Source organism: Atta cephalotes, assembly GCF_000143395.1.
Source record: "Atta cephalotes unplaced genomic scaffold scaffold00014, whole genome shotgun sequence".
In the NCBI taxonomy this organism is placed as follows: domain Eukaryota; kingdom Metazoa; phylum Arthropoda; class Insecta; order Hymenoptera; family Formicidae; genus Atta; species Atta cephalotes.
Window position 1 is genome coordinate 3,366 of NW_012130078.1, and position 13,664 is coordinate 17,029.

Genomic DNA, 13,664 nt, shown 5'->3' on the forward strand with positions numbered 1-13,664 from the left:
GACAAAAATGTATAAGAAATAAATAATTATGTTTTTTTTTTACGAGAACATAGCCCATTTGAAGTTTAACCCAATTTTTAATTGACCAAATAATTTCTTATTATAAGCACAGATAAATTTGGAACATCCTGTCCTAAGTAACATATGATTATTACAATAAGGGCGAGGTGACACTATTGTCACTGACACTTAAAAATTTTCGTTGAATTTCAGTCAAGATGATGTTATCTTGATTTGATCTTATCGTGATAATCGTGTGTTACTTAGAATCATAAATTATTTCTAAGTTTTCATACCATGACTTACAAAAAAGAACTTTTTTTTCTTGTTTCTTGATTATTCACTCTTAAAAAAAGAAAATCATCATGCGTAATCATATCACAGATTCAAATGAATTGTGATATGATTACATATGATGATATATATGTATATATAAAAATGTCCAATTTTTTAAATGACATATTCAACTAATAATTTAAAAAAGTAATTAATAATATTAAAGTACAATTTACAAGATTAACATAAATAAATCTAAATAAATGGAAAATAACATTAACAAATAAACTTATGTGAAAGGATTTCTATGATGTGCCGTGGGGTATTTGCGCATGAACACTAGTGACTGATTTTTCTATATAAAATAAAATTTCATCGTATAAAAATAAGATTACAAAGATTGAGACAAAAATTACTGAAAGTACAATAAAATCACATTCTGCAGCACACAAACCGCAGCTGCAATATAAATCAAAATATTTCATAAATAAGCTCGAAATTTAAAAATGTCCTTATTTTAAAGTGCGGTAAATTTTGCGCCATCATAATTATTATTCAGTATTATTTACGATGCCAAATTTTCATCTTTTTCATCATTATCTTTATAATCTGTTCATGCAAGACAACCTTACGCGTGAAATGGATCAGTGCGTTTTATGTATTGTCCAATTTTCTCGGTTTTCCGTAAGTTTTTTAATCTGCTTATATAAGATCAAATGTCTATCATGAATTTGGTATGCTCAAAAATTTGATAGATGTGATAACAAAATCAATTACTTTTAAGATTTATAGGTATCTATTGAAACTTTTGAGATTTATGGGTATCTATTGAGCGTTTCCATACCACTGTGCTCGAGAATCGATACTGTGGGCATATAAGTGATACTTTGCATACTACATTTTGACATCTTTAAAAATGATGCAATTGTGAATAATGAATGAATTACCAACAACCTATTCTGAGCTGACTTGAAAATTATTCATCTCATGCCCACAAGAGCCATTCAAATGTGACGTACACAGCGGCATATAATACGATTTACATGCAGTACTAATATCATTAATTAACCTGTGCGTGGGGAAACCACCACTCGGAAATCCACTCTGTCCAGTACGTCTGATAGCATAAACAATGAAAAGTACTGACTTAAGAGATGATAATTAATATTATTTTGGTTGCTAGTCTCATCTCTATATATACAATATAATTACGATGAAAAGATTAAGGTTTCCCCACATTAAATCATATATTTTTTGTACAATAATTTTTGTTTCTACAGTTATAAAATGGTTGTAAATTTGATACTTCATTTCTTTCTTTGATTACGGACAATAAAGCCCTTTCCAAATTAAACATTTTTTGGCTGCAATGTTGATAACAATCTTTGTTGTGACTCAAATAGCAATAATTAATTAAGGGAAATCGAAAAATATATAATCTATCTATTTTTTAAATCATTTATTTCTAATATAGTTTCTATAGTGATATGTTACGTGCGTTTGATTTTCTATGCAAAGCGAGATTTATTTCATTTCCCTCTTGGCGCATGAATTTCTGCACGAAGCGAATCTATCTCACCTTTCTCTTTGCCTTCGACTTTCCATACGAAACGCGCGAAATCCACCCCATCTTCTCTCCTAGAGCGTATTCAGAGCTGCGTTCCGTTTCATGCATGATGCGCATGCTGCATTATTTATCCTTGTTATTAACTGAATATTAAACAAGGATAAATGATACATGAAACGGAACGCAGCCCAGATGCCCACTCGGATGCTCTGCGGGTGTTATCTTTGTTTAACATTCGGTAAACAATAAGGATAAAATGATACTTCAGTGGCACTCGAATGGGAATCAGAACATCTAGAAGCATCCGACTTTCTACGCGAAACAAAGTCCAACTTCCCCTCCTGCTTATAAGCATCCAACTTTCTAAGTAAGGGGATGTAATATAGAATTCGCGAATAAAGTCGTAAATATCTGTAGACTAAAGGAGAGATGGGGAGTTCGCTTCGCGTGGAATCGCGCACCTCTTGAGAGGGGGGGGGATAGATCTTATTATATTGGAAATAAATAATAAAAATAATAGGTAAGTTATATACTTTTTAACGTCACTCGATTATTTATTACTATCAGAGTCATAATAAAAACTGTTATCAACATTGCAGCTCAATTATGTTGAAATTCGAAAAAGGCCTTATTGTGTACAATTACGCTTTCTTTTACGTGATGTACGATTACGTGATGTACCGAAGTATCGATAATAATTTACGTTATAAAAAGATATAATAATTTACTCATCCTAAAGGATATAAGACAAATTGAATTTTGAAATCAAAATTTTCTTCTTAACAAAATGAAAAACATACCTTCTAAGTTCTTCCTGACTATGGGCCAATGCTTGAACGACTCGTTCCAATCTCAGGGACCTGGCTGTTAAAGGAGACGCCGCATCGCTTCCACCGCTTCCTGCACCACCATTATCTCTTTCACTAACCGAATGCAGTTCCTCTCCCGACAACTGCAACTGTTACAGATGGGAACTATTCTTTTTGTATGTAATTCGTACATACTTTCTAAATTTCTTAGAATGAAAATTGAGCTAGTTTTTGAATAAAAGTGAAAATATTTTCACCTTGTAAAAAGAGTGAAAATTTTTATTCTTTTGGAATAAAATTTTACTCGGGGTGAGATTTCATTCCTTCCAAAGTGAATCTTATTCTAAACGAGTAAAATCTCATTCCAAAGGAGTAAAAATTTTCAACTCTTTTTTCCAGGATAAAATTATTTTCACTTTTATTCAAAGGTTCATTTTTCAGTCTTTTAAAATAAGATTTCATTCTAAGGGATTTAGAAAATAGTATTTCGAAATGTTTTAATAATAGATTTTTGATCAATTTGGGAAAGGACATTATTTATTGCAATTTTTCAATTTTATGCGCTTAAACATATTTTTGCAAGTAAGTTTCAAGTTGAAATTCCATGAAATTAAGTACTAACTAAAATTAAGAATAGTGTTTCATTACTTATTCAATTTCTAAAGATTATTTTACAAAATTTTTCTTTCCAGTTGTTTATAAATCAGATGTGAATAAATGATAGATACATTTTCATTAAGAAAAACATAGATTTTTAATATTGACCGAGTAGTATATTAAGAAGAAATATCTTCTTAATATACTATTCTTTCATATGTCATACGTGATATAAAATAAAATAATGAATATTTTATAATATCATTATAACGTTGTACAATGCGATCTATTATCTATCAAGTTATTATCTATGTGCTAAAAGAATGAAAGTTTTTCATTTTTTTCTAACACTTGTATTTTTTTTATGCAACATTGAATTTTTAAGAATAAGTTTGAAAATTTTTTCTATATAAAGAAAAATTCTTTTATAAAAAAAAAAATTAAAAATTAAAAGTGATATTTCTGTTAATACAAATTATTTCAAAATGTAACTTTATTATATGTAAAGCATATTAAAAAGCATATTAAAAAGATTGTTTGCAGTAAAAGAAAACAATAGTTTTGTATGGTTAAATTATATAGAAGCAAAATTTGCAAATTCATTTTAAAGAAAAAATAAATGAACACAATTTTTCTTTTAAATGTAACGTTAAATTTCATAAAAAATAAGATCTTTATATATTAATTTTGTATATTAATTTTGTAAATGTTTGTAATGTATTTCAGATGCAATCTGTAGAGCAATAAGTATTCTGAGAAAATCTAGACCACAAAATAGTAGATTTCTCAGAAATAAAGGAATTATGATAAAATGCGAGGTACTCGCATGAGTTTAGGTATCTGTCTTCAATGACAAAAAACTTATATTCTAGTAAACGTTAAATATTCTTGAAATATTCATAAAATGTTCCTAAAATTTCAAAAAAACATTCCAAGAATACCCCAAATATTTCGAATATTTATGGAATGTAAAAGAATCATTTAAATGTCGATTAAAAATTACATTCGTATATGTCGTTGCGTATTCCGAAAATGTTCCATGTATATTCCGCAAAATTTTAGCTTTTTCAAAAATTCCAAATCAGGTTGTCCGTGAATCAGTTTTAAATCGAATTTTTTGGAAAACATTTAATGTGTTTCCACCTTGGAGTCCAATTTTGGGACTTACTTCACAGGCAAAGTGCTGCTCCTTATATTCTCTCCTAGATGATTCTTGTGTACGAGTAAATGTTAAAGTCATTAGATTATAAAGTAGATTATAAAGGCTATGGTACTATTATAAAGTACAAGTGCAATGGCTTTTCTAATTTGATTGCGTCAATATGGCGGAACTGCTCTATGCGCACAATTCACACAATGTTTTGCAATATTATGTACATACATTTGTGCATTTTGTGAATAGCTCGCTCGCTTGGAACTTTGGAAGAGGATCTTAGAAAAGATGATCAAGAGTATCATTAGAAAGTATCATCGCGAAACTCGTACATATTTCTGCGCCTCTAAACTGTGCATAAATTTTTATGCACTTTAATAACAAATAAATTTATATTAGACTAAAAAATACAAAAATTAAGCATTCGTACAGTATTTCTTTTGGTTCATAAATAAATTATTTACAATTAAAAAATTTATTTATATATTTTATCACTTTTTCCCAAAGTATGTTTATATAAATACGTAAGTTTGAAAATGACCGCGTCTTGCTTCGAAAGAGAGGAATTTACACGATACTTTATAATCTAGTGACTTTAGTAAATGCTTTTCGCCGCGGCCCTCTGTCAGCAGAAATGTATACTGCTTGCTCGCCATTTTCGTGAAATATTCTGAACATTTCATCGATACATTTGTACATTCTGTGACGATTCTTTTATTGTTTCGGCACATTGATAATATGAATTTCACTTTCTGTGAATATTTAATATTAGCTGGAATTCTTCGTAAGTTTTGTATTATAGATTAATTTATATATATCAAATATAGTAAATAATAATATATCCTTTTATTTATATTGTCTTTGAAAAAAAATAAAGGATTCTAACCAAATAAGAAGGATTGAAATTCCTTCCACAACGGATTTAATGTTTAACGCATTTTTTTGTCACTAAAGAAAACTTGATTTCTTAAATTTTAAATGCTTGATTTCCATCCAGTCGTCCATAACCCGAAATGGTGTTTCTTAGTAAATAATTTTTGGTAATTATTTAGAATACGGACTGTACCTCCGATTTTGATAAAATTAGGCTTATTCGCTCACACTCGAAAGAATTTATAAGAAAAGACATTAAATCGGCTCCGCGAACCGAGATATTAATCATTAAAGTTAACGACAATTAAGATTAGGAAATCTGTCAGAGGCAACATGGGTTTCGACTTTCTACGCGAAGTGACTCTCACCCCTTCTCCACTCCCTGCAAAAGAGCGCACGACTTCTTCTATAATTGTACTGTTGCAAAATCGAAACTCATGTGTAGGAGGAAGAGGAGAGTCGCTTCGCTTGGAAAATCGAAATCTATGTAGTAAAATTATAGACCTCATTCATCATTTTGTCTCTGTGACAGAGTTTATAACCTCAATAATCATCAACTTTAATGCTTAATATCTCGGTACGCAGGATCAACCTTTCTTACAAATTCTTTCGAACAAAAACGCGTTGAATGAACCTAATTTCAATTTTTAAAAATCGGAGCTGTCCGTTCTAAAATTCTAAATAATTACCTAATTTTTTTCTTTGCGAATGTTTAATGGATTAATTTGAAATTTTAGGCGATGACAGATATTATTCAGATATAACACTGAATTTTTGTTTAACATTTTAGCGGGAATTTCTAATTTTACGAGCAAAAACAAAACTTTAAATTTTAATATTTTGATTCTCATAAGACTTGCTACTCCTATATTAGGTGTAGTAAAAAGAAATCCATTATTTTTCCATTCAATTTCATGCAAAAATAATGGATTTCTTTTTACTACACTTAATATTTTAATTAAAATTGTATTTTTAGAGAAGCTATGATTTATTTCAGCTTTTGATTTATTTCAGAATTTTTTATCTATGAGAATACTCTTAAATATCTTTAAAAAACCACTTTTTTCTTCTTTTTTGCTATTTCTTATTTGCAATGATATTTCGTGGCTGCGCCCGATAAATTTTCCTTATTCAGGTATTTTCTGGAGGGTATTCAACCATAAAAAAACAAAAAAAAAACTAATTTCCAAAAACACTCAATTTTATCCCAATTACCCCAGTGTAACAATAAAAAATATTGTGATACAATATTATATTTCTTTTTCGCTTGCGTAATTTGGGAAAGGGATATTCTTCGAAATTCATGTTTCTTATAGGTTTGAATTGGGCATAAATGAGTCGATCGTTCAGGACATTTGTTTTCATATAGATTGAATTATAAAAAAATGTTTTTTTTTTATGAAAACAAATTAGGATAACTCCGGCGGATACATCGCAGAAGTTAAAAAAGGAAGTAATTTTCTCACAACTCTGTTACATGCCTTTATGTTATACTAATGTTGTGTTATGATTTCAGTTTTTTACTGTTAATATAATATTAATGAAATTGGTATTATGAGTTGAATCAATTTGTCACTGTAAGTAGACTAATGTAGTGCCATAAATTATAATTTACATAAAATGATTACTGTTGGGCGTGTAAAAGTCTTACAATTAGTGGTTATTTCATGATACATAAGTGTTATATGTTGTATAGCAAAATATATATACACAGCAACACAAGCAAGCTTTTTTCTTGTATTCTTTTTTTAATTTGTTGTCTTGTATATCCCATCTGTTTGGGATATACAACATTTTTAACGAGCAAGATTTAATCTCTGTATACCCAAAGCATACAGAATAAACGTATTACATGAGATATATATCATGTGTAATAGCAAAATATATATCACTTGTAATATATGTAAAATATATGAAATATATGAAAATTGTATTGTATTTATTACTTCAAATACATATATTATCATTCTTATTTCTTAATAAAACTGTGTAAACATATTTTATAAGTTACTGTGTCATTTTACGTCTTATTAATAAACATTATTTGTAAATTTTTAATAAGCCGTACATACCTCTCCCTCCCCCCTCCCTCTGTGAGTAGTCATATATTTCATCTCTATGGAATATATGGCAAAAATGCAATGGTTTCAAAAAGTTCTTTTTTTAATATGAAAAATAAATATTTCAGATTTCTAAAATTTTTTTCATAGTAGTAAACAGTACAAAGTTTCTACTGATATAGTTCATTTATTTTAAAAATAGTAAATAATACTTAATAAATTAAGCTTTTGTTAGGTGCAGCATATAAACCGGAATTACTATTCTTTTTATATGCTACACTCTACATGTAACAATGAGTTTTATATTGGGGTTGAATAATTTTTTAATTGAAAAAACCATTTGGAAATGAGATGGATTGCAAATAAAAATTGTGTTAAGAGCTGAATTTGATTTGAATTGTAAATACTGTTATGCTTGTTATTTCCCAAACCAATATCATGCACTGGAAAAGACATCTGTCTTATATGTCATAGAAACTTGCTAAATGCTGTTTTTGAAGTTATGAAAGTTCTTTATGATATATTTTCTACTTGAGTAATAATGAAGATTATCCAATTGCATAAGGATTGACAAATCAATCCGGTCTTGGATTTAAAAAATCGCATTTTAAGGACTTGAAAGAACAAATATGTGATTAGATTAGAATTAGTTAATGATGTTTGATGAGGGTCTTAGTTCTTGTAGAAAGTAGGATTACTTACGAGGGCTAAGAAATCATGCCTCTGGTCGAAAATATAATGCAATTTAACCTCAAAAATAGCTAAAATAAGCTAAAATTAAGTCAAAAGAAATTGAAAAAAATAAGGGCACTAGAAGTCAGGCGCAGAAGACGTCGCGCAAATAATACACCTATAAAGCGTAAAATTTCTTTATTCTACTAAACGCGCTTATATGATTCGGCTCACTTTTGAGCCTTCCTCAGAGACAAAATAAACTAACATATATAAACTATGAGTAAAAGTCAGGACAGACTTCTATCCACAGTTTCCATCCAAGTCAATCAGATCTAAGTCAATCTATAAAACATTCAAAAAAATTATTTATTGAAAAACATCATTTTGAAGAATATGGATGACAGGGAGAGTATCAAAATTTGGGAAACTAAGTTTTCTTTAGTGACAAGAAAGTGCGCCAAATTTCAATCAAATCCGTTGTGAGATTTCAACCCTCTTTATTCGGCTAGATCCTTTCCACCTTTTATTTGACTATACCAACCTCCTATCCTCTCTCTTATCTAATAATAATAATTAAATCGAAATACTAGCTAACCTGGCTAGCAGGAAGAGATTCTGATAGTTGGCCGGGACTAGCTAAGGAAGCAGCATATTGATGTAAATGCGCTGGAGACATTGACGCAGGTGCCTGCATGAAGAAGAAAATATAGGAATATATTGTAAGCAATATGATGATTTTGCTCATACTTACGCAATCAAATTAACATAAATAACAATTATTGCATTTACGTGATTACTAACGGTGTGATACTTATGTAAATAATCCCTATTTGGACTATGATGCGATTTTGGTGTGGATCGGCCACTCAGCGGCGGCGATGCTCGCTCGAGACTTCGTCCCCTCGCTAATAGATTCATATGTTCGAGGCTGCCAACGCGAGATTCCAGTTCCTCCGCACGTGCTTCCGTACTCTGCTTTTCTTCCTAAGAAAATTCTCCACTTTCAATTGCATATAACTTAAAAAATTATCAATCCTTCAAGATAAAAAAAAATAAATTAAATTAGACAAAAAGTATAAAAATGATATGTTGAGTCTGCGATACCTTATTACATTCATTTTTACATTAATATATATTCCGACTTCATATAAAATAAATCTATGCATATGAGTCGTATAATATTAATTACTTGAATTAATCTAATTTCCTTATTAATAGCATCTAATTGTTCTTGTAACATCAATGCTAATGTTTGGGCGTCTGTATGTCCAGTGGGGCTGATTACGTCCGCCGCACAACTGAAGATACTTTCGTTATCTCCATCACCTTCCGCGTCACTCGAAACATCAAATGCTTGTTGGACATTGGCAAGCACATGCGCTTGTTGCAACTTTTCCCATTCTTGCTCCGCTAAAGTCCGTGCAACATAATTCTAGAATATCAAAATTCACGTTATAAATATTTATCTTTACACCTAATTAATGTTTTTTATATCTTGTACAACAGTACAATACCTTCGATGAATCGTCTTCGATAGATCGTTTACCTCCTCTTCTAGGCAATGAGTGTGTGTCGAAACTGCTGTGACTTGCACTTCTCGAAAAGGAGCCTGGATCTACGGTATTTGGCGACAAACTTCTCGTTAATGCATCTGTTTGCTGAATATTAAATGCAATTTCTTGTTGGAGCATCTGTCTTTTAACATTATCGATTTCCAGACGTGCTTTACCCAATTCTTTAACAATGTCAGCCTTTTCATTTTGCAGATCTTCCGCCACTTTTCTCGTTTTTTCGAGTTCCTGAGTAAGTGCATTTTTTTCTTCTAACGCGTGCATTCTTTCTTTTAAATGCACTTGTAATCTTTCATTGGATTCTAAGCAAAAATTTAAACTATTAACTTAACTTAAAATTTTCACATTTATTAATACCGATAAAGTTAAAGCATTAAAAGTTATTTTTACAGGTCGTATGATTTAAAAAAAAATCAACAATAATAAAAAACAAGAAGAAAAATTATATATCTTATTTTTAATATTATATATTTCAAATTAAAAGATATGATAAAGATGATAAAAAATATTTAAATATTAAAAAAAAATATTAAAAAAAAATATTAAAGTTATTTACATACAAGTTATCCTTTTAGACAGAAAAGCATATTTTCTCGTTCTTGATATAATCCAAATAATTGTTTACATTCCCACAAGCAATTAGGCCTATCTGATATAGAAATAATATTACGTGAAAATTACCAGATAAAAGTTTATCAACAGTTGTACTAAGACGTGTATTATGTTCCTCGTTCATTTTTAATCGTTGATTAACACGCATCACTTCTGCATTCTTTTCTTCTAATTGTGTTTCCAGTCTTTGAATTCTATCCTCCGCGCTACCATGCCTTTCCTGAGCCTGCTTAAATTTTATATAATTAAAATTATTTGTCATGAATTATAATTTATTTGTAATATTATCGACTTCCGTATTATTGTTATTTATCTCCTATTATTTCAATAAATTTCATGACAATGATAAATATCAATTTTCAATATAAATGTCAATTTCTATAATTGATTGGAATAGATCAATAGAGGATAAATATATTAAAATGTAATTTAAGGCAAATAATGAATAACTTATACAGAGTATCCTATATAATTGTGATTACGATTTTTTCGGCACTTCCGATGATCTAACAAAAATTATTTTGAATAAAAATTAGTCAGTTTTCAATCGGCTACAAATTGCAATATTACAATAAAAATTTGCAAAATATTTTAGGAAGAAGTCAAGGTCACCCTAATTTTTTTTAATGGCACTACGTATTTTTTATTTCATAATATTATAACTGATATCAAGATGAATTCAATGACCTGCTATATTATGATCTTGAAATGACCTTAAAATCAGATGTGTGAGATCGATGAACGAAAACATTTTCACGAAAAATTATTTTTATTTATTTTATTAAAATTTACATGTTGTTCAGGATTACCTGGATAACATTTATCAAGATCTAGAACATTGGAGATTGTTCATCTTATTTTCATTTTTACGTAAAAATAAAATTTTAATTTATAGAAGAACAATCTCTAATTTCTTCAATTTTGATAAATGTTATCTAGGTTATGATACTCAATAACATTCAAGAAGTTTCAGCCGTCGATTGGACACCTTGGATAATGGTAATCTTGACGATATTGTAAATTTCAAGTCTTATAACTCGAAAAATACTTAATAAAAATGAATTTTATTATATCGTTTCATAAAGCCCTGACATCAACTATTAAATTTCTGTAATCAAAATAGGGTGCCCCGTTTAAAAAATCTATATGATCTTGACCTAAGCTTGGCGATTCAAGTTTAAATAGAAATAATTAAGAAATAATGTAATTAATAAACCTTAATTAATAGACCTTTTTAAATTCTAAGACTTTGGTCTGAATTTTTCTGGAAAATGCTTTGTTTTCGAGATATTGTATCTTTACGGGATTTTTACTCACTGTATATAATATATATATATATATATATACAAGGGGAAAACGTATATACACGGTGTCCCATGTAACTGTGATCACGATTTTTCCGGCACTTCTGATAATCTGACAAAATTTATTTTAAATAAAAGTTAGTCAATTTTCAATTGACTACAAATTACAATATTAAATATTAAAAATTTGTAAAATATTTTTTTTAGGAAAATTCAAAATCATCCTAATTTTTTTAAATGGCACTACTTTTTATTTCATAATGTAGTAACTGATATCAAGTTCACTGTTCCGTAACAATGTTCGAGTTACGCTACAAATACTACAAGTTATGTTGATATTTTTTCTACGTACATACTACAATACACATATGTAATAAATTGTGAACTACATTCGGGAATACTATAAATTCAGAAATGACTACGTTTCTCAATTTGTACAATTTGTCTACAGGTACATTTTTTTTACTGAACAATGTAATGAAAAATATGTAAAGTTGGAAACTTTGGGTAATATTAATGCTGGCGATACTATAAATTTCAAGTCTCATAATTCGAAAAACTTGATGAAAATAAACTTTATTGTAATGTTTTAAATAACTCTTGATGTCAGCTATTAGAATATGAAATAAAAAATAGTGTTCCATTAAAAAGTGATCTGATCTTGATGCCGGGGTCAAAACAGATGTAATCAGTAAATAAATCTTTTTAAATCCTATGACTTTCATTTAAATTATTTTTCTCAAAAATGCTTCGTTTTAGAGATATTTCATTGATTCAGGACTCTATTCATTCTGTACATATATGCATTAGATCAAAAATTTTTATGAAATTTTCGAAGTTTCATGGCGCGAATTAAAAGTAGTTGTATTTATAGTTGTATGTATAGTGAGTGTCCCTCAATTATTAACAAAGCGATCTTGTGCTAGCGGACTAAATTGAATCGAAAAGTCATAATAAATAATTTTTGTTACTAGCTATTTTTCTGTAAAGTTTATAGTACTTGAATAAAAAAATATTGAAAAAAATATTTGGTTTTTAAATAATTAACATCTTATTAACTATTACGAAAATTGCAAAGTGGTAGAGAATTCAGTCCACTTTATCTATACAGAAGAAATTTATACAGAAGAATTTTGTCAATAATTGTGGTATAATTTGTATATAAAGGATCCAAACTAATCGGAAGAACCGCATGTACAGTGTATTACTCGTGAAAAACTAAGTCGAAAATATTAGTAGCAAAATATTGAGGTATCGATAGTTTTTGAATGGCGAGCCTTTTAAACTATCGAATCACGGCGTGTAAAGTTCGCGCTATCAGGTCTGACGCACCGCGCAGGCGCTTTGATGAATGTTAACGCTAAACGATGCCGAATGAGTATTGAAGAGATTCCATGAAATCTCTAAACTACTGTATTCTTAAATTAAGCCCAATTTAATTTGATGAAGAGTAATTTCAATTCGATAAAACATAATTAAAAAATGTGTGTCTTTTAAATACACATTTAATAAGTAATAAACAAATATTAGTGCCAGGGGGACCGGCGATGTTTCCGTGGTAGTTTGTAGACCTTTCGTTGCCAGAAAGAGAATCCCGCAGAGACTCGAGTGAAGAGATTCTGTTCCACGAAGGCCCGATAACGAGCTCACTTCGTAAGGATATAAAAGGCCCGTAAACGAGCTCGCTTTGAGAGGGTAACAAGACAAAAAGAGCTCGCTTTATCGGGTTACATACAAAAATGTTCTGTCACCAGAATAGAGTTCTTGACGGAGTTCACTCTATCCTGAGAAGATGCTGAGGACCTCCCGCAGAGCTCTACTTCTACATATGCATGATGAACCATTCTTGCATACGGGTTGCCGCGTGATCCTCTCGCGGCGGTCGGGACTCGTGCTGGGCGGGCGTTCGATCAAGTCAAGTGCGGCATTGGGCGAGCGACTTAGGGGTGGAGCGGATCGCGCGCGTGTCCCGGCGATTCGATTAGTGGTGTTTTAAGCCGCCACATTTACATAATTTTTATTCAGAGTCTATGATTAATTGAGGCCTCTTTTCTCTCTCTCTCTCTCTCTCTNTCTNTNTCTCTCTCTCTCTCTCTCTACTCTCTCTCTCTCTCTACTACTACTCTCGTACGTTACGTTACGTTCGTACGTACGTACTACGTACGCT

The 13,664-nt window shown here is 30.0% G+C and overlaps 1 protein-coding gene across 1 annotated transcript in view; it reads right to left on the reverse strand.

The window, feature by feature from the left end:
- Positions 1-1,230: 1,230 nt before the first annotated feature.
- LOC105617839 (liprin-alpha-1-like) overlaps positions 1,231-13,664 on the reverse strand; it is a gene marked incomplete at its 5' end in the record, with an annotated part of 173,753 nt that continues 161,319 nt past the window's right edge. The window contains 7 exons of the mRNA XM_012199390.1: positions 1,231-1,393; positions 2,644-2,801; positions 8,606-8,698; positions 8,812-8,994; positions 9,200-9,442; positions 9,525-9,883; positions 10,263-10,422. Of these exons, the coding sequence (XP_012054780.1) occupies positions 1,231-1,393; positions 2,644-2,801; positions 8,606-8,698; positions 8,812-8,994; positions 9,200-9,442; positions 9,525-9,883; positions 10,263-10,422 (1,359 nt within the window). The remainder of the gene's footprint in view (positions 1,394-2,643; positions 2,802-8,605; positions 8,699-8,811; positions 8,995-9,199; positions 9,443-9,524; positions 9,884-10,262; positions 10,423-13,664) is intronic.